The sequence below is a fragment of the Sminthopsis crassicaudata genome, chromosome 5, assembly GCF_048593235.1.
Source record: "Sminthopsis crassicaudata isolate SCR6 chromosome 5, ASM4859323v1, whole genome shotgun sequence".
Classification (NCBI taxonomy): Eukaryota; Metazoa; Chordata; class Mammalia; order Dasyuromorphia; family Dasyuridae; genus Sminthopsis; species Sminthopsis crassicaudata.
The window spans coordinates 101,422,992-101,441,828 of NC_133621.1; the positions used below are offsets into that span (position 1 = coordinate 101,422,992).

General features: G+C 36.1%; 1 protein-coding gene across 1 annotated transcript; it reads left to right on the forward strand.

Annotated features, from left to right (window-relative positions):
* Nucleotides 1-954: 954 nt before the first annotated feature.
* On the forward strand, nucleotides 955-15,096 carry MRPS33 (mitochondrial ribosomal protein S33). Its single transcript, XM_074267727.1, has 3 exons — nucleotides 955-1,629; nucleotides 10,437-10,681; nucleotides 14,661-15,096. Exons 2-3 carry the CDS (start codon nucleotides 10,467-10,469, stop codon nucleotides 14,764-14,766), a joined length of 321 nt encoding a protein of 106 aa, XP_074123828.1. The 5' UTR covers nucleotides 955-1,629; nucleotides 10,437-10,466; the 3' UTR covers nucleotides 14,767-15,096.
* Nucleotides 15,097-18,837: the final 3,741 nt, after the last annotated feature.

Below are 18,837 nucleotides of genomic sequence, written 5' to 3' on the forward strand. Positions count from 1 at the left end.
TTGTTGCAAATCAGTTTAAGTGCTAGTTGGACCCCCAAATCAGGAGAGAGCCTAGTTGTGTCCTCTGTACCTCCATTTTCTTAAGCTGTGTTATAGAAATGTTAGCTGTCCTTATTAGTTCTAGCTCTGCGATGACGTGATTTACAAACAAGTGCTCCAATCCCCTTCAGTTTCCTCATCTGAATGATGTCATGCCTAACAAGTTCTCTGAAGGATTATACAGACAGAAAAATGTACAGAGAAGATGGATGCCAGGCCAGGATCGCCACACACTTTATTGAAATAAAACAATCGCAAGACGCTAACGAGAATGAAGAGATGGAAGGAAGACGACTTTGGTTGAGAGGGGAAAAAAAGGTTTAAAAATGGACAAGATTTAGAGCTGAAAAAGTCCTACGTGATCATCTAGCCCTAATACTTAATTTTTTTATTAACAAAAATGTATTTTCCCTATAAAAAAAAAAAAAACCCTTGTAAGAAAAAATTATCTTCGAGCTAAACAACTTCTCCTCTCAGCCAGTCAAAAAGTGCTCACCCCTTTGCTTGGGACTGCCAAGGTCACGCAAATAGTAAGGGGAAAAGCTCAAAATCCAAGTCCTAATCCAGTCCCCTTTCCGAATAGCTAACGGACCAGAGAAAGTGACAGCTTGGGTTGGGTCAGTAGCCAAGGCCCTCAACCATTAATCAGCTTCCCGCTCATCTCTGGGGCTCGTAGGTTAATTTCTAAGATCACATTCCCGTGGGTGCGGGGTCTCCGAGGTATCCATCTCATTGGCGCGCACGCGAGCCAATGACCAATGGCTGGTGTTGCTGGGGCCGGGAGCGGAAGGAGGGAGGGGCCCCGCACTGGCTGTAAGTAAGCCTTTAATAAGCATTTTGGTTGGCGGCAATGACTAGGACGCTGCTGATGCAGAAGAGCGCCCGGAGGGTGCGTGGCTGGGAGGGGGGGTTGGGAAAGGAAAGGAGGAGTTAGAAGGAGCAGACTCCACCACCCCCACTGCGCTGAGGCGGGCCGGGGGAAGGGGGGAAGGGAGAGAAGGAAGAGACAGAGAGCTAGGGCCACTCGCGGAGTGTAGGAGCCAGTCACGTGACCCCTCCGTGCCTCAGTTTCTGAAATTGTTAAAGGAGATTAATAATCTCAGAATGTCAGAACCACCAGCCTCGCGGGGCTGAGGTGAGAGTCAAAGGAGCGCAAACATCAATGCGCTATTTCCACTGATAATGCTGAAAGGGAGAGTGATGAAAGCGCCACTATTCGACCCCTCCCTAAGAGCCAGAGACACAGCGTCCCATCCCCGGCTCAAGGCCAGCCCAGGCTGCCCAGTCCGAAACTTAGGAGAGCCGGGAAGTCAGACTATGAGTGGTTGTTTCCTCGCGCAGGCGCCGACTCCAGTCCTCCGAAACCTCCAGGCGTCGCAGGACGCCCATCCGGGATTTTTATCAGCGTCCTTTCTAGCTCGCCAGATTGAGTCTTCCGCTTTTCTACTCTTCTTCTCGCGACTCCTGACGTAGTTTCGCCCTCGGGGCCGGACGCGTCGCCCTAGACCTGGGAGGGGCGAGGGGAGTTGAGGGAGCACCACTTCCGGAGGACGTGACGTGAGGAAAGGAAGGCCCGGACCTGTTAAATTGGTTAGTGTTTTTTCCTAGCACGTTGGGTTAGTGGGAGCTACTGAAATCGCGGAGTTTCGTGGGGTCAGGGGACATTATAAACCGATTCCCAGCTTCGGGCCTAATGTCTGGAGTCAGGAAAAGAAGGTCTATTGCCTCACTCGCCTGAGGCGCGTGCGGAGTCAAACTAGAACCGGTGCAAAAAGCCATCTCGAGGGTGGAGGGGAGGGGCAAAAAAGCCTTGGAGATGGTGGGGGCTGTAGCCGGCAAATAACCGGATTCGAATCCCAGGGCTGGGAATCTGGGCAAGAGTGCTCGGAGCCTGTGACCTTGAGTGTTAAATGGAAGCGATGATGTCCGCCTTGGCTGGGCGGCTGACAGCGGAAAGCCCCACGTCCGCTTGAGGGTGACAGTCTAACAGGGGTTTTCAAACTACGGGATCCGCTGAGGACGTTTATGCGCCCGCCGGTTATGGCAGATGGGCTGAGGGGCGGAGACAGTGTGAGGTTTTGTTTTTACTATAGTCCGGCCTCCCACAGTCTGAGGGACTGTGAACTGGCCCCTATGTAAAAAGTTTGAGGACCACTGGGCTCAACACTTCGGATCCGAAGCCACAGGAGAAACTTAAGTTTCCGTCTGGATCATTTAGCCAGAGATTCCTAATTGAGCCCACGTGTGGGCTGAAGCCCTGGGGGGGGGGGGGGGTCAGGAAAAAAAAAAAAAAAAGGGACAGCAAATCCCAAGCTCTCCGTTTGTGCTAGCTACCGGCCGGTGTGATTATCGGCTTGGAGGCTGGAGCGGTTTGCCTCAGTTTCTTCATCTGCAAAATGGGGTGATAAAAACACCCTTTTACCAGGATTGTTTCAGATTTCAAATGAGAGTGCACTTTCATAGCGAACACTCCCTTAAAATTAGCTATTGTTATCGATATATAAATGTCATTCTGAGCATGATCAATGGAAGAGAAAAGCAATTAGGAAATTAAATCTTAAAAGTATGATACATAAAGGCATAAGGAATGTGTGCGTGCGTGTGTGCACGAGGCTTAGAAAAGTAGCTCGGACCACTTACTCAGGGTCGAATCAGCAGAATTGAGCCCAGGTCATGCTGACCTCAGGAGTAGCTCTCTTGCTATTATAGTAACCTGTAATATCAAACAATACAAAATAAAATATGATTCAATACCACAGCTATTCCTTGAGCACCATTCATGGACATTGTATTAGGTTTGGGGGATATAAAGTCAAATAATATAGCAGCCCCAGCTGTCATATAATGTACATTTCAAGGTGGGGCGAGGGGGGTGACATACACAATTGGTACAGTTCTGGATATGTAAATACAAAGTGACTTTAGGAGGGAGAGAGGAGGTGATAAGTAAATTGCACTTTGAAAAAAGTTGGGGAATCTACCAGGTAGAGGGGTGGAGGAACTGCATAGCAGATCTGGGGGGGGGGGGCCACTTAGGCAAAGTTAGGAAGTTAGAGGTGGACAACAGCTAACAGGTTAATTTGACTGAAACAGGGTGGTTAAAACGGACGGGTAGGTGAGACATTATGGAGGAATTTAAAATATCAAACTAAGGATTTTGTATTTTATCTAAGAAGTAATGGGGAGTTCTTGAAGATTCTGATAAAAGACCTGCACGGATAAGTGTTTTATTGACATTACTGTGGCAGTTATGTGGAGGCAAGAACAGAAGATTCGGCTATGATTGGAGGTGGGGGAGGGGAAGAAGGAGGGTCTTCACTGTTATTAATTTGAGAGCAACTACTCAGTTAAATTGGTTAATCATTATCAATCATAAATAATTTCCTTCAGATTATTTTTCTGTGCCAGTATATATACTTTAAAATTTCTGTCTCTTGGAGTCTGGTTTATGATTTATGTTAATCGCCTCAGTACAATAGATTGAATATGAAGTGAAGTAAAAAATACTGGAATTTCTTAGACGTAATAAAAACTATAATAATAATTTTTGTTTTCTATAGAGAGTATCATCTTCTGACAGGAAAAAATAATGATAAAAGTTGGAGAAGATATGGGAAAACTGGACACTAAGGCATTGTTGGTGAAATTATGAAATGATCCACCCATTCTGGAAAGTAATTTGGAACTATTCCTAAAGGGAAGACTTACATAAACTGATGCTGAATGAAATGAGCAGGACCAGGAGATCACTATATATTTCAACAATACTATATGATGATCAGTTCTGATGGACTCGGCCTCTTCAACAATGAGATGAACCAAATCAGTTCCAATAGAGCAGTAATGAACTGAACCAGCTACACCCTGTGAAAGATAGAGAAGCTGAGTGAGGGAGGGAGAAAAAATTGAAACACGAAGCTTTGCAAAGGTGAATGTTGAAAATTTTTTGCATGTATTTGGAAAAAGAAAATACTCAAAAAAAAAATAAGAATGGTCTGTATGAAAAAGAGACTGAAACCTTGCTTTTAAAAACTAAACACTTTTGAGAAAGAAATTCTGGGAAATGTGTAATATATTTCTGTTCCCAAAATGACCTATATTTGACATAATATAACCTCATTGATGACATTAGCATTATCAGAAATATGAATGCATTGTGCTGTTGAATATGTGACAAACATTAAAGTTTTGTAGGGATATTTGTTGAGAGAGACAGATGAAAGATACACATACACAGTATCATCTTCAAATAGTGTTTGTCATGCTTGATACATGGACCTAGCACCATATATTTTTGAGTACTTCAAAAATATTTTTCTCAATAGAATTTTATTTTGCCAATTACATAAAAAGATAATTTTCAGCATTCATTTTTGTAAGATTTTGAGTTCCAAGTTTTTTCTCCCTTGCCTCTCCCTCCCCAAGACAGCAAGCAGTCTGATATAGTTTATATATGTACAATCCTTTTAAATGTATTTCCATATTATGCGTGTTATAAAGAAAAATCATGACAAAAGGGGAAAATCACAAAAAAGAAAAAGGAAACAAAAAAAAAAAAAAAGAAGAAAATAGTATTCTTCAACCCACATTCGATCTCTATAGTTCTGTCTTTGGATGTGGATGGCATTTTCCATCCCAGGTCTATTGGAATACTCTTGTATTACTGTACTGTTGAGAAGAGCTAAGTCTGTCAGAGTTGATCATCACATAATTGTGCTGTTACTGTGTGTAATGTTCCAACTCTGTTCGCTTCACTAAGCATCAGTTCATGTAAGTCTTTTTTTTTTTTTTTCCCCTGAGGCTGGGGTTAAGTGATTTGCCCAGGCTCACACAGCTAGGAAGTGTTAAGTGTCTGAGATCAGATTTGAACTTGGGTCCTCCTGAATTCAAGGCTGGTACTCTATCCACTGAGCCATCTAGCTGCCCCAGTTCATGTAAGTTTTTAAGCATCAGTTCATGTAAGTCTTTCTAGGCGTTTCTGAATCATCCTCCTCGTCATTTCTTATAGAACGAGAATATTTCAGTATATTCATATGCCATAACTTATTCTGTCATTCCCCAACTGATGGCCATCCACTCAATTTCCAATTTCTTGCCACCACAAAAAGGTACTACAAACATTTTTGTACATATGGGTCCTTTCCCTTCTTATATTATGATCTCTTTAAAATACTGACTCAATAGTGACACTGCTGGATTAAAAGAGTATATACTACATGGGTATTGTTTCAAATTGCTCTCCAGAATGGCTAGATCAGTTCATAACTGTACCAGTAATGCATTTGTGTCCCAGTTTTTTCACATCCCCTCCGATATTTATCTTTGATAGATATAAGGTGGCACCTCAAATTCTTAACTTGCATTTTTCTAATTAATAGTGATTTAGCATTTTTTCTTATGACTATAGATGACTTTAATTTCTTCATCTGAAAAGTGTCTTGTTTACATTTGACCATTTATCAATTGGGGGATGACTTATCTTATTTTTATAAATTTGAGTCAATTCTATATATATTTTGGGGGGTCTGAGAGAGGGCAGTTGGGGTTAAGTGACTTGCCCAGGATCACACAACTAGTTAGTATTAAATGTCATCAGTCAGATTTAAACTCAGGTCCTCCTGACTCTAGTGCTCTATCCACTGTGCCATCTAGCTGCCCCAATTCTCTTATGAATTTTAGAAATGAAGCCTTTGTTAAAAACATTGATTATAAAAATTGTTTCTCAGCTTTCTCCTCTTCTAATCTTGGCTGCATTTATTTTATTTGTGCAAAAACTTTTTAATTTAATGTCATCAAAATATCCATTTTGGGTTTTATAATATTTTTTAGTTCTTCTTTGGTCATAAATTCCGGATTTGAACTCAAGGTTTTCCTGACTCCTGGACCAGTGCTCTATCCACTTTGCCATCTACCTGCCCTCGTAAGAGAGATTTTGAAAGCTATTGAACAGATAACAGGTTGATGGCCTAAAGGACTAATATTCATAGAGAACATAACTTTTTAAACAGCATTTGAGAAAAGGTATTCTCTGTTCTTAAGTGAGTCTCCATTGGAGATATTTTTGCCCTTTATTGAAAAACTGTCACTTGTTAAGTCACAGGACCATCTTTTATTTCTTTTTGTTTTATAAGTAATTAAAAAAAAAACTCTTGAGTGACTTTGGTTTTGGGGAAAAACTATCATTTTTCTTTATTCCTCTTGTTAACCTTTATTTCTGATTTAGTTTTTGTAATACAGATATATTGGAGAGAGGAACTTACAGTTTCATTATAGTGAATTTTATTACAGATATTTACCATATTCATAAGGTAGCATACAAATAACTTTGTTTTCTTTTAGCTTAGAATCAGTGGGCTACTTTCCCATCAGATTCTTCCTTTATTCTAGCTGCCTAGTATGTCATTTTGATTCTATTTTATATATCTCTCCCGTCTATTCTCTCTTTCCATACTATTTCACACTATTTCAGATTCACATCTTCTCTTACCTGTACTATAGTGATAAGCTCTTACCTTCTTTCTCCCCTTTTGTCTATTCTGTACTCAAACAAAATATTCTTTCTTTTTTTATAATAGCTTTTTATTTTTCAAAATACATGCAAAACCTTGTATTCCAAATTTTTCTCCCTCCTTCCTTACCTCCCTGTACCCTAGATAACAAGCAATCCAATATAGGTTAAATATGTAAAATTCTTCTAAAGATACATAATATTCTTTCAATGGCCCAGTTCTAAACATATTACTTATGTAAAGCCTTTCATGCAACCTTCTCTCTTACAGGACAAAATACAATTTTTTTAGCTTAAGATTCTCCATGGGTTGGCTGACACTTTTGTTTCTAGCCTTATTTCACATTTCTCCTTAACATGAATTCTGTCTTCCAGCCAAATGAGACCATCAGTGCTTCTTGATAACAAATCCATCTCTTACCCTATGGCTCCATTTGCATGGGATGTACTCTGTTATAGAAGCAGATATTGGCAGAATTTTATTGGGGAACCCCTGAAACCCCAGGGACCCTTCTTCCCTACTGTTATATCCCTGGAATATTTTTACCTTCAGGTATTTTATTATTTAGCTTGTTTGAACACTTGGACTTTGAGTGATCCTTTTCAGGAGACCCAACCCTCCTAGCTTATACTTTAAGAATCATTATCTTCCTTTGCAGTTTAACTCACCTAACACCTCCACCTTAGCCTTCTCTGGTCTTCTGATATGGTACTCCTCCCCTTCTTCTTCAGATTAACTTTATAAGGTATAATGTACCCATCCTCTATATATGAAATTATAAATGTAGAGCTAAAAGGCACATCAGAGGTCTTTTAGTTCAACCCCTTGATTTTATGGATATGTAAACTTAAGACCCATCTTATATTCCCCCAGTGTTACATATGCCCTTTGTAGGTATAGAATGTGATTTTTGCACTTAGTAACCATTAAATATTTGTGAAATTAAACCGTCTCACTCAAATACCTTTTTATTCTTCTCTGGGTACATAATGTTAATACCAATATACTTATTTTGGGCTAAGTAATAGTATCTTCGGTAATTTACACTGGTTTATGTAAAAAAGAAAGAAATTCGTTTACAGTTCTTATTGTGTTCCAGGCACTGTACCTGATTGGGAAGAAGGCATATATCTTGGGGATATATGTATCTATGGAAGTAGATGTCTGGATATCCACCGTGGGGGAGAAGAGGGAAGCAGTATGTGTATATAGTACCAAACATTCTCTCAACTTGTAATAGTTGTAAAATTTATTCAGGTCATCAGTTTCTGATTCAAATGCATTTTTTTTTCATGAAAACATTATTAGAAATATTGAGTAGCCCTTTTAAACACATAATAGACTGAAAGACTATATACACAGTGAAAAATTTAGAAAACAATATTGCATTATTAGGCATTACACAAAATACTATCAATAAATTGAACAACATATTGGATTTGAGAGAAGTATAATTTATTTTTAATGCTAACAGATGCAGAAAAGCAGTTTTAATTGGCACAGTGGAAATCAAGCTGGATTTGGAAGCAGATAACTCACTTTTGAATTCTGCCATTTAATAATATTGTGTGTGCTTGGACAAATCACTTTAACCCCCCCTCCCCCAAATCTCAGCTTTCTCATCTGTAAAGAATGAAGAGATTGGACGACGTGGTTTCTGTTATCCTTTCTGCCTCTAAAATCTATGAGGAAACTATAGCAAAAGTAGAAGGAAACATGGGGAGATTCTACAGGAAATTTATAGGCATTTTCAAAAGCTTTAAAAGCTGCTGACACTGGCTCTTTATTGTCATTAAAATTATTATTTTTCTTTGCTAAAGACTGACCACTAGTATTTTTATACTTAATTAGTTGCTCTTAGGCTCAGACAGAAATTTTTCCCTTGGTAATGACTAGAGTTGTAAGAGCAGAGAATGGGAAAAAATGGAATAGTTTGTACATAAAAGAAAGCTTTATATAAGGTAGGTACAATTACATTAGCTGTGAGTAGTGAAAAAGGAAAACATAGAAATAGCTATTTATGATCCCTCTGAACTAGGAAGAAAAGAGAACAGATTTCCTATGCTGACCATGAGATGGCTCTGTTCAGTCAGGATAGTTTCAGAAAAACCTGAAATCTGAATGTGTAGGGAATGAGGAGTCGGAGTCAATGAATTTATTTAGCCTTGAGACATGTACAGAACTTTCTAAAGTCTAGTATTTTATTCAGAATACTTATACTGTTACTGACCCTCAAATGGGGTTGTAAAAGGTTCCCCTAGTTTAAATCCTGCTTTCTATCCTTCTGAAGTGATTGTGGTGTTTTCTGGCACTACAATGTACAGATAATAGCTTGAAGAGAATTTTTTTCCTTATAGTAACTTTTTTTCCACCTTTGATTTTCAAGGGTAAGTTGTATTTTTCCTGTTTTGAGGACAATCTATCTATCCTTACTTGGACAGACTGTCCCCAAGCCCATGAATGAAACACTGGCTTAAAGTATTCTAGATTATTGGCACTGTGACAGATAAATTAATGTATTGTAAGTTATTCTCAATTTACTACTAAAATTTCACATCATATAGCTTTACTTATGCCAAGAATACCTGTCTGCTTTTGCCAGCTTTTGATCTGATATGCTATTCCAGTTGTAATGGTAGATAACGTGGGATATGTTGTTTACGCTGCTGCAAGCCTTTATGTAATCATTATTTAGCTTCTAGGGTTTTTTAGCTACTTGATCAAAATGTTATAAGAATCATTTTCTTTCAGAAATGCTGAGGTCTTTAGAGACATAAAAATACATGTAAAGTATTACTGTTTTAGAATTGTGGTTGTTCAGTTGTTGGCAACTTTTCATGATCCAATGTGGGGTTTTCTTGGCAAAGATATTAGAGTGGTTTCCCATTTCCTTTTCCAGCTCATTTTACGATGAGGAACAAAGAGTGAAGTGACTTGTCCACAGTCTCAGAGCTTGTAAATGTGTGAGGCTAGATTTGAACTCAACTTGGGTCTTTTTGACTCCAGGCACAGAACTATATTATGTCACCTAGATACCCTGTTTTAAGTAGGAAAAAAGAAAAATATACAAAATGGAAATAATCACATCAAAATTCAGAATGAATAGTTACCATTTAGGAAATAAAAATCTTGTGTTTGAAGGGTTTTTTTTAAATGGCTTTTTTAGAGGAAGTTCATGAAAAAACTACAGGACCACTACCACCCCAATTCATCCACCACCCCTTCCTCAAAATTAATTTCAACCTCGACTCAGGTCAGATTCAGTCTTGTAACCTAGAGGCTAAATGACCTCATAATTCATTAGCACTTTCTTAGAGCCTTTTGTAGTCCTCTGAGAAGAACAGTATTCAAAGGACTGATAATAAAGACAACAGTATAATTATTTTTCTGCAAAGATTGAACCTTTAGATGTCAGTCAGCATATTTCTTTTGCAGATTGCTTACGTTGGTGTTTTCTGAAGATACATTAGTGTTAATTGTGACTAGTAATCTGTTTTCCCATTTTCCCTACCAAGCAAGCTTACTTAAAAAAAAAAAAAAAAAAAAAAAAAAAAAAGATAAAAGATAACTTTAATGCACTAAATGCTTATTTAAGCACAACCTAGTTAATTGCCCCCCCAAAATAAGTATAGCAAAGCAGTAATAGATAACATTTTAATTATATCAGCCCCACATACAAAAGAACATAAGCCATAAATATAAAGTATTGTGCAAAGAAATCAGTTATATTGGATCACAAATGTTTCTCAATTCCCAGTACAAGTCCTCTGCCAATTTGCATGATTCATCATGACTCATCTTTTTCATCTTTTTTTTTCCTAGATGTTTATTGGGTAGTCCTAGAATATTTCATACTAACATGTTTATCATTCTTTTCTGTTTGTGTAGGAGCTGTCTTTCTCTTGGCCTTCTCTTGAGATGTCATCCCTTTCAGAATATGCTGTGCGAATGGCTCGCCTAAGTGCTCGAATATTTGGAGAAGTTGCCAGCCCCACTGATTCCAAGTCTATGAAAGTGGTGAAGCTGTTTAGTGAACAGCCTATGGCCAAAAAGAAGGAGACTTTGACCTGGTATCCCCCTCACAATACCTATTTTTTTCTCATGAGGAAACTCCGTTTCTTTGGTCTTTACAGGTAATGAAAAACCAGAAATAAGGTGGTAAGAGAATTTGATAGATGAGAATATAGGCAAGATGCTGAAAATCTTTCTCTCCTTTAGGACATTTCTCTTTGTGTTTAGATAAATTTTAAAGCTAAAATTGAGAGAAAGTGAGAATTCTTTCAAAATATGAATATAGCTTGCAAACTTTGAAAATCAAACCAGTTTTGTGTATGTGTATATCATAAAACTGGCTAAGATTATGCAGTGGATACTTTATAGTTAACATGCATAGTTAATGAGTCATGAAAGATAATGGGAAAAACAGGCATCAATACAATGCAAGGGAAAAACAGGCATCAATACAGTGCAAAGAAATAACAGAAATAATAGTAGGACAACAGATTCAACTCAATAAGGAATTCCCCATCCCCCCACCCCCAATCTGATCTGTTAGGTATGGAAAACTGTCATTTTTATAGTAGTACTTTTGCTGGCACTGTTTAGAAAGTTTAATTAATTTTGTACCATTTTTTATGGATTTTTTTTGTCCTAACAAAGCTACAGACTTTCATTAAGGGTTATGCTTAACAATTTAACAGAATCTTATACCTGTCTCTATAAGAACATATAGGAAAGAAAAGGGGAACTTAGGCAAGGGGAAAGATGGAATTAGATATCTTTAATTTTAGAACTCATATGTTAGCATTTTTTAATTTGGCATGTCATAGATACAAAATATGTTGTTTCTTCTAATGCATTAGAGAATTAATAAAAGGATATAATATTTGCCAGTCAGGATAGCTAGACACTAATATATTAGTACAAAATTATTTTGTTCCCTCTCACAATATTATACATTAAGTCACATCTATTATTTCCATGTTGTTTTCCACAGCATATTTTTAACTTTTAGCAAACTACCCATTATACTTTGGGTATATATCTCTTTGCTGGCAGTTAATTTTTGTTCACTCCATACAAACTTATTTTAAACATCATTTTAATAGAATTAAAAGGCATATCTGCTGGGGGAAAAAATCCCTAGATATATGAAAAATCACATAAACTTTTGGATTATCTTTGCCACTATATTCCACCATTACCTTAAGTAACTTGCATTTGTTTGGGATAAGAAAAATAAGTGTTTAAAATCTAGCAGTTATATGGCAAACTATATCATTTTCTTATGTTTAATTTTTAAATTACAGTGTAATCTCATGTAAGTTATTAAAAAAAATTTTTGAACCCAGTTATTTAAGATATTTATTGATAACCAAAGCCAAGGAGATTTAAGGAAAATACTGTAAGGTTCCTTTTATATATTGTTTGTCACTAGGAGAAATTGATTTTAAAATTTGCAGAGCCAATCCATTTTAACTCATATCAATGCTAAAAGGAGTTTTTGTTATAACCTTCATAGTAAAAATTGAAATAGGTGCCTTAGATAAATATCAGAGATGGATACCTATACTATAAGAAAGTAGATGAGATAGAAAGAAACAACAATATTAAATTATTTCACCTCAGCGGGCAGTTTGTTTTGAGAGTTGCTACCTAAGAGGCAGGAAAAGAACCCTTTCTTAACATACTCTTTCAAGCAACTGAAGTGGACTGCAGAAAGGCCATTGCCTCAGTAACTTTACATACATGTTGGGCAACAAATTTTTTTTCAGTTCTACAATAGGATGAAATGCTTAAGTTTCTATAGCTTCACTTGGTTAAGAAGAATAACTCATCTTTATCATGATACCATAATATAGCATTCTTCTAGACAAGATTCTAATTCATATTTTATGTTATGTGCTTTTGCCTTTCTGTTGTGTTGGTACTAAAATATCAGTTACTAATAATATTTTAATTTTAAAACTCTCAATGAAATTAGATATAAAAAAGTTTTAATAATATATGTCAAATTTCATTATATTTTACCTAAACAGAATATAGCAGAAAAGGAGGAAGGGGGGAGAAAAGGATAAAATGAATAAATCATAAAATTCATACATTAAAGTGATGTATTGGACATATAAGAAAATTCCTTAGACCCTTATTTACATACAGTCCTAAAAAACATTGTTATCTTATTTCTAAGCTCAGAATGGATTAGAATCAGCAAATTAGAAGGGAAGAAAGGAGTTGCTATAGTTAAACACTATAGAAATAGAGTGAGCTCTAACTATAAGAGCCTGATGTCAAGAAAACAAACAGAAAAACTGAAAAGTAAGCAGCTCTAACAATAAAGTCTGGGGACCTTTTTGTAGAGGGGAAATAGGGCCTTATTCATAGCATGATTCTGTAATAGTATATTATAATAATTTATGTTCATTAAGAAAGAGTTAAGTTATGTTTGATATCCTCTGCTTTATAAGTTGGAAAGTATATAATGAGGTTTAATTCAAAAAATGGGTGAAAATAAACAAGTTTTGATGCTTAAAGGTCTAAATTCTCAGCTAAGCCAAGGGTTCCCACTGGCTGAGATTTTTCTGTATGTTAGAATCAAAAATGAATGCAACTCCTAGGAAGTATATAAGAAGTATAATAAATATAGATTAGTATTACTTGCAAATCAGTTTTAGTTTTGCTCTAATACATACCCAACAACTAGCAAACATTTCTTGAAGGATTGTTTTTTAGTTCTTAGAATACAAGCAGCCCTTCACCTGAACATACATTCAACTTACAGGTCATCTACATTAATGAACAGCCCTTGGAATCTGACATCCGTGGCACTAGAGCTTCCTTCCACCACTGACACCCTTTTCTGCCCATGTTCTCCTTTGTACCCTAGAACTCTTGTGGTTTAAAATTCTTGCATTAGCATTTTAAAAATTTGTCATGTTATTGAGATACAAAAACAATATGTTCTTTCATCTGAGCCATTTCCTGATGGTCCCCTCCACCACAAGTGCTGTGGTAGCTATGGTCCCCCTGTACATTTTCTTCCGTATTTTCTTGCTGTCTAATCTTATTTCCTATGCTGTAACAGAAATTTCTCAGCTTCTAGAAAGCCTCTAGATTCTACCTTTATTTCCTTAGTTGACTTCTGGCCTTAGCCAGGATTTCAGGGATCACGAAGGATTTGCTGTCCAGAGCTACTGTTATAGACCTCAGGTATATCATTAGTAAAATAGACTCATAAACCAGTCTAGAAGCTTACCACACTTTACATCATTGTTTCTATGGGAACAGGCATTCTGAATTTAAACAACTCACTTACAAATGAACATTTGAAATGTAACCTATTCATAAGCTGGGAACTGCTTCATGTTTTCAATAAACTTAGTTGGGCAAGCTCCCTTGAAAAAAAATCAAATGTTGATAAGTATTACATTATCGTTATCAGAGCTAGTATACACATATATATATATATATATCTCACTTTAAGGATTACAAATTATATTGCATGTGTTCACTTTTTAAAATAATATTTTCCCAAATACATGTAAAGATAGTTTTCAACATTCATTTTTGTAAAACTTTGTGTTCTGAATTTTTCTCCCTCCTTCTCTTATCTCCCCTCTCCCCAAGACAGTAAGCAATCTGATATAGGTTAAATATGTGCAATCCTTTTAAACATATTTCTACATATATTATGTTGTATAAGAAAAATCAGACCAAAAGAAAAAAAACCAAACAGGCAAAAATATTATGATTCAATCCATATTTAACTTCATATTCTCTCTCTGGATGTGATTGTCATTTTTCATTCCAAGTCTATTGGAATTGCCTTGAATCACTGCATTATTGAGGCGAGCCAAGTTCATCACAGTTGATCATCACTTCATTTTGCTGTTACTTGTTGTCATATTCTCTAGGTTCTGCTCACTCCACTCAGCATCAGTTCATATAGGTCTTTTCCAGACTTTTAAAATCAGCCTGTTCATCATTTCTTATAGACATGTGTTCACTTATTTGAACCCTACAGAGATCACCAAAGAGAATGTTTCTGTTTGAATGTGTTTTACCTTTTTAGTTAGATTTAATTGATTAATTATTCTCCTTTTTTTTACTCAGAGATGAACATGAAGATTTTAAGGAAGAGCAGATGCGATTAAAGAAGCTTCGTGGAAAAGGCAGACCAAAAAAAGGAGAAGGGAAAAGATCAGCTTCAAAGAAATAGTACTGGACCAATCAGTGACTGAGATGAGAAAGAAATACACATACTTGTTATATTCCCTTCCGATAATAATATAGCTTTTCCAAATTGGTGGTTATTGGTTCAAGAATCATCCCGTGTATCCTAATGAAGTCAAATTATATTGAATTAGGATTGCATTCTTGAACGTATTTTGGGCCCTAAAAGTTATTTTGGTCTTGATAATTTTGTGTATATCACCTATTGTAATCTCAAAAAAATTATTGATATGTATTTGCTAATTTTATAGCAAAAAAAAAAAAAAAACCAAACCTTCAATAAATTAGCATTTTGTGATTGCTTTTACTTAACTAACCACTACTTCTGTGTATCCATATTTTTCTCCTTTTCTACCAACTCATCTTTTGTTCCTTGGAAAGATGTACTCCACCTAACTGCCCATTCACTTACCTCTTCTCTTCATTTTCCTTTGAACTACATTGCTTATATCTTGTCTGTCTACAAGTTTTTTGGAGTTATCCATCAAGATATTTGTGTGTCTATGAGGAAGAGAGGATTTATTAAGCATTTCCTGGAAAACAGGTACTATTATCTTCATTTTACAGTTGAGGAAACTGAAGCAAATAGTTTAAGTGAGTTGTTCAAACAGCTACTATCTATTTCTGGATTTGAATTAAGATCTTCCTGGCTTTTGATTTTATCTGCTTTCCCAAATAGCTGCCCTAAAAGATATAACTGGGGAAATAGATGAGCATGGCTTCTGAGGATTATATTTATTGAAGGGGTGGTACACATAAATAGATATCTACATATATGGACATATGTGTGTGTGTGTATATATATATACACACACATATCTGTGTAGAGAGAGGGACCAGAGAGTTGAGCAATTATTAAAAGTATATTTTGGCAATGGGTCCTAAATTAAATTGTAAGAGCTAATTTAACCTTGCTTCTAATTCTTCTAGAACTACTGAAATACTCTGATATCATTTCTATATTGCATTGAGCTGGGATGTTTCTGGTTTTTTCCAAACACACATAACATTTTTACTTTTGTTTTAATGGGGGGAGTAAAGAAGAAAATTAATTTGTACTATTTGCTATAGTTTCCCAAGCCAGCATTAATTTAAATCAACATTATAGAAGGTGGCGATAGAATTTTTGAGACAGAGGAACCTTTAAAATAGCAAATAATCCAACCCCTTCTTTTTACAGATGAGGAATCAGGCTCTGAGAGGTTGTCTATCCAATATTATTATTCAGCAAGTTAATAGCAAAATAAGAACCTGAATCCAGGTTTCTTGATTCCAAATCTTATGCACCGCCTGTGGTATGATGGTAATAATTAGGAATACTTCTAAATCCAGGATTGACTTTAAGCTTATATTTGGTCCAATGGGAATCCTATTTGTCATGTTAGAACAAATAAACCTTTTAGAGAAATCTTATATAGATGTTGTTACTAAATTCCAATGTGAAGAAAGACAGCTTCCTTAAAGTGGTAGTTGTTTATTTTAGGGGATTTAAAGGTGATAAGGAGATTTAACTGGGAGATAGGCCTTCAGCCTGCACCAAGTTCAGGTAAAAAGATGCTCTTGAATATGTTCTGTCCAATAGGAAAGTAGTAAACAGCATGAAGAAAGTACTTGAATAAGGAAGGGAAGAGAACAGAGTGGACAACTTCAAAATCACATTTTGAAAATGACAAGCCTACAAAGATTCAAAGTTAGAAAATACTGGCTTGTTCAGATAAGAGGCCAAAAAGGGAACCATTGTGTAGGGCCACTGATATTGAGCCTTAGAACAGACTGAATTTTGTTTTAAACCTAAGTGGTCAGCAAGCACTTATGTCAGTAGCAGGTTTATGAAAGGGAATCAGTAGCTCTAGCTATAGAGGCCTGTGCGGTGGAAGGCTTAATTTAGTACTTAAAACTGATATTTGCTGAACATAAAAGATTGATAGTAAATGTTTTTTGGGGGTTTTCTTTAGTTTTTTTTAAACAGGGAAGAACTATGCTCTAAGGCTATAGTTTATAGTCACAATGTAATTAGGAGTAAGAATTAGCAAGGGAGAAGATATGAGAGAATAAATGTTACATGCTCATTTTGTTTCATACTTCCAACTGTAGATTTCAGCTGTTAGTCATCTAATCCAACTCTTGGCAGATCCTATATAGGAAATATAGATTATAATTTTGATAACCAGGGCCATAACTACATTGGGAAATTTGAGGACATTGTTTCATTTTCCAATTCCTGATTCCCAGTGGAAAAATACCTATATTGATTATTTGGTTTTTTTAGGTCTCATTAATACAAAGTTCCTGTATAGAGCCCTTGGGTGTACCACTCTATTAGTAATTCAATTCAGCAAGACTTTACCTACTATGTGCTATATGGTAAAATGTGACAAAATTCCCTTTATCTAATTGGGTTGGTTTATTAGGGGGAAAAAATCCCATTAACCTCAATGCATTCTAATATACTTTTTAACTGCCTTGGATTTAAGCCAGTAATTTTGGAATCCTAATGCAAATAGGCTATCAATTTAGCTAATTCTCTCTTTAGTTTATTTTTACATAACCATTACATGTCTTCATGTTCAAGATTAATCAACCTTTTATTTAGCCCATGTTGGCCAGCCTTTCCTATTTGGACAGAAGCATTCATATAGCTTCTAGAAGGAGGAAGAAGTAAACTTTTTTTTTTTTTTTTTTTTTTAATTAAACATTTATTATATGGTTTGGGGTTTTTGTTTGTTTTTTGTTTTTTGTTTTTTTTTTTTAATTTTTTATTATATATATATTTTATAATATTATCCCTTGTATTCATTTTTCCAAATTATCCCCCCCTCCCTCTATTCCCTCCCCCCGATGACAGGCAATCCCATACATTTTACATGTGTTACAATATAGTCTAGGTACAATACATGTGTGTAAATACCATTTTCTTTTTGCACAATAAACTTTAGATTCCGAAGGTATATGTAACCTGGGCAGACAGATATTAGTGCTAACAATTTACATTCGAAGTAAACTTTTTTTAAAAAGGCTGTCTACCTCCCTTTCACCCAAAGATTCTGGCATAGTTACTTGAGAATTTTTTTTTTTGGCTTTGTAGCACAGGACAGCTGCAGAGCAAGGAAAGAAAAGTTATTGAAACTTTTCTAGCCTACTTTTTACTACTACTTTTAAATAAAATGCACTTGCTTTTTAAAAAAAAATTAAAAACATCTGGTAAACAAAAATACATTCTAGAAGGCTGCAATAACAAGGAAAAAAAGTAAAGCTTTTCAGTAGTAAAATAAATGGAAAAATAAAGAAAAATTCAAGAACACCAAAATCAGAACAAGCATTCAAGAATATTGGTCCAAAAAAGATCTCATGAAAACACAAAGTGAAAAAGAGCACAATGGCCTAGCTAAGAGGAAATGAAAACTTAGAAACCAAAAGGAAACAAGATTCTTTAGTCCAACTTCCTTATTTCATCTATGATAAGAAGTGAGGCCTGAACTCAAATGGTGGAACTCTGATCAAAGCTTAGGATCCTGATATGTTCTTTCCATAACTACATAAACTGCCTTAACTAGTTTGAAGAGATCTTATGCCAACCACAATTCAGCTTTTTCTAAGCCCCAACCTAAGACGTTTCTGACAAAATCGGCTAGATCCTGGTTAGGTAGCAATCAGAAGCTGTCCTTAAAAGTAAAAGCTGGAGCTCATAGATTTTGTGGCCTTTCAAAGTCGACATTTATTGTTCTCGCTACTTCCAACTTTTGAGGATTGATCTGATACCAGAAGCCCAGAAAGAAAGATCTGACAATGGCACTAGAATTAAGGCAAGTGCAAATTTACTCCCAATTCTTACCACTCACTTCAACCCTTGATAATTGAGGCAAAGCATGTCTGTTCTATATTTAGGATGGATGGATGGATAACTATCATCAGCTTGAAGCACACCCACCAGCTACCCTTAGCTGCACTTTCTTGTATTCCAATGACCAAATGAACAATCCTTTTGCTCTGATTTTGAGTGCAGTAGGTTGCTGAGCCATTTGCAATGGCAAAGAAATGAAGAGATGGAGGTTAGTTT

Excerpts from the sequence above, each read along its gene's own strand:
- MRPS33 (XM_074267727.1), top strand. The coding sequence starts at position 10,467 with ATGTCATCCCTTTCAGAATATGCTGTGCGAATGGCTCGCCTAAGTGCT. Across the intron at positions 10,682-14,660 it reads CGTTTCTTTGGTCTTTACAG|AGATGAACATGAAGATTTTA; the intron begins GTAATGAAAAAC and ends TTTTTTACTCAG.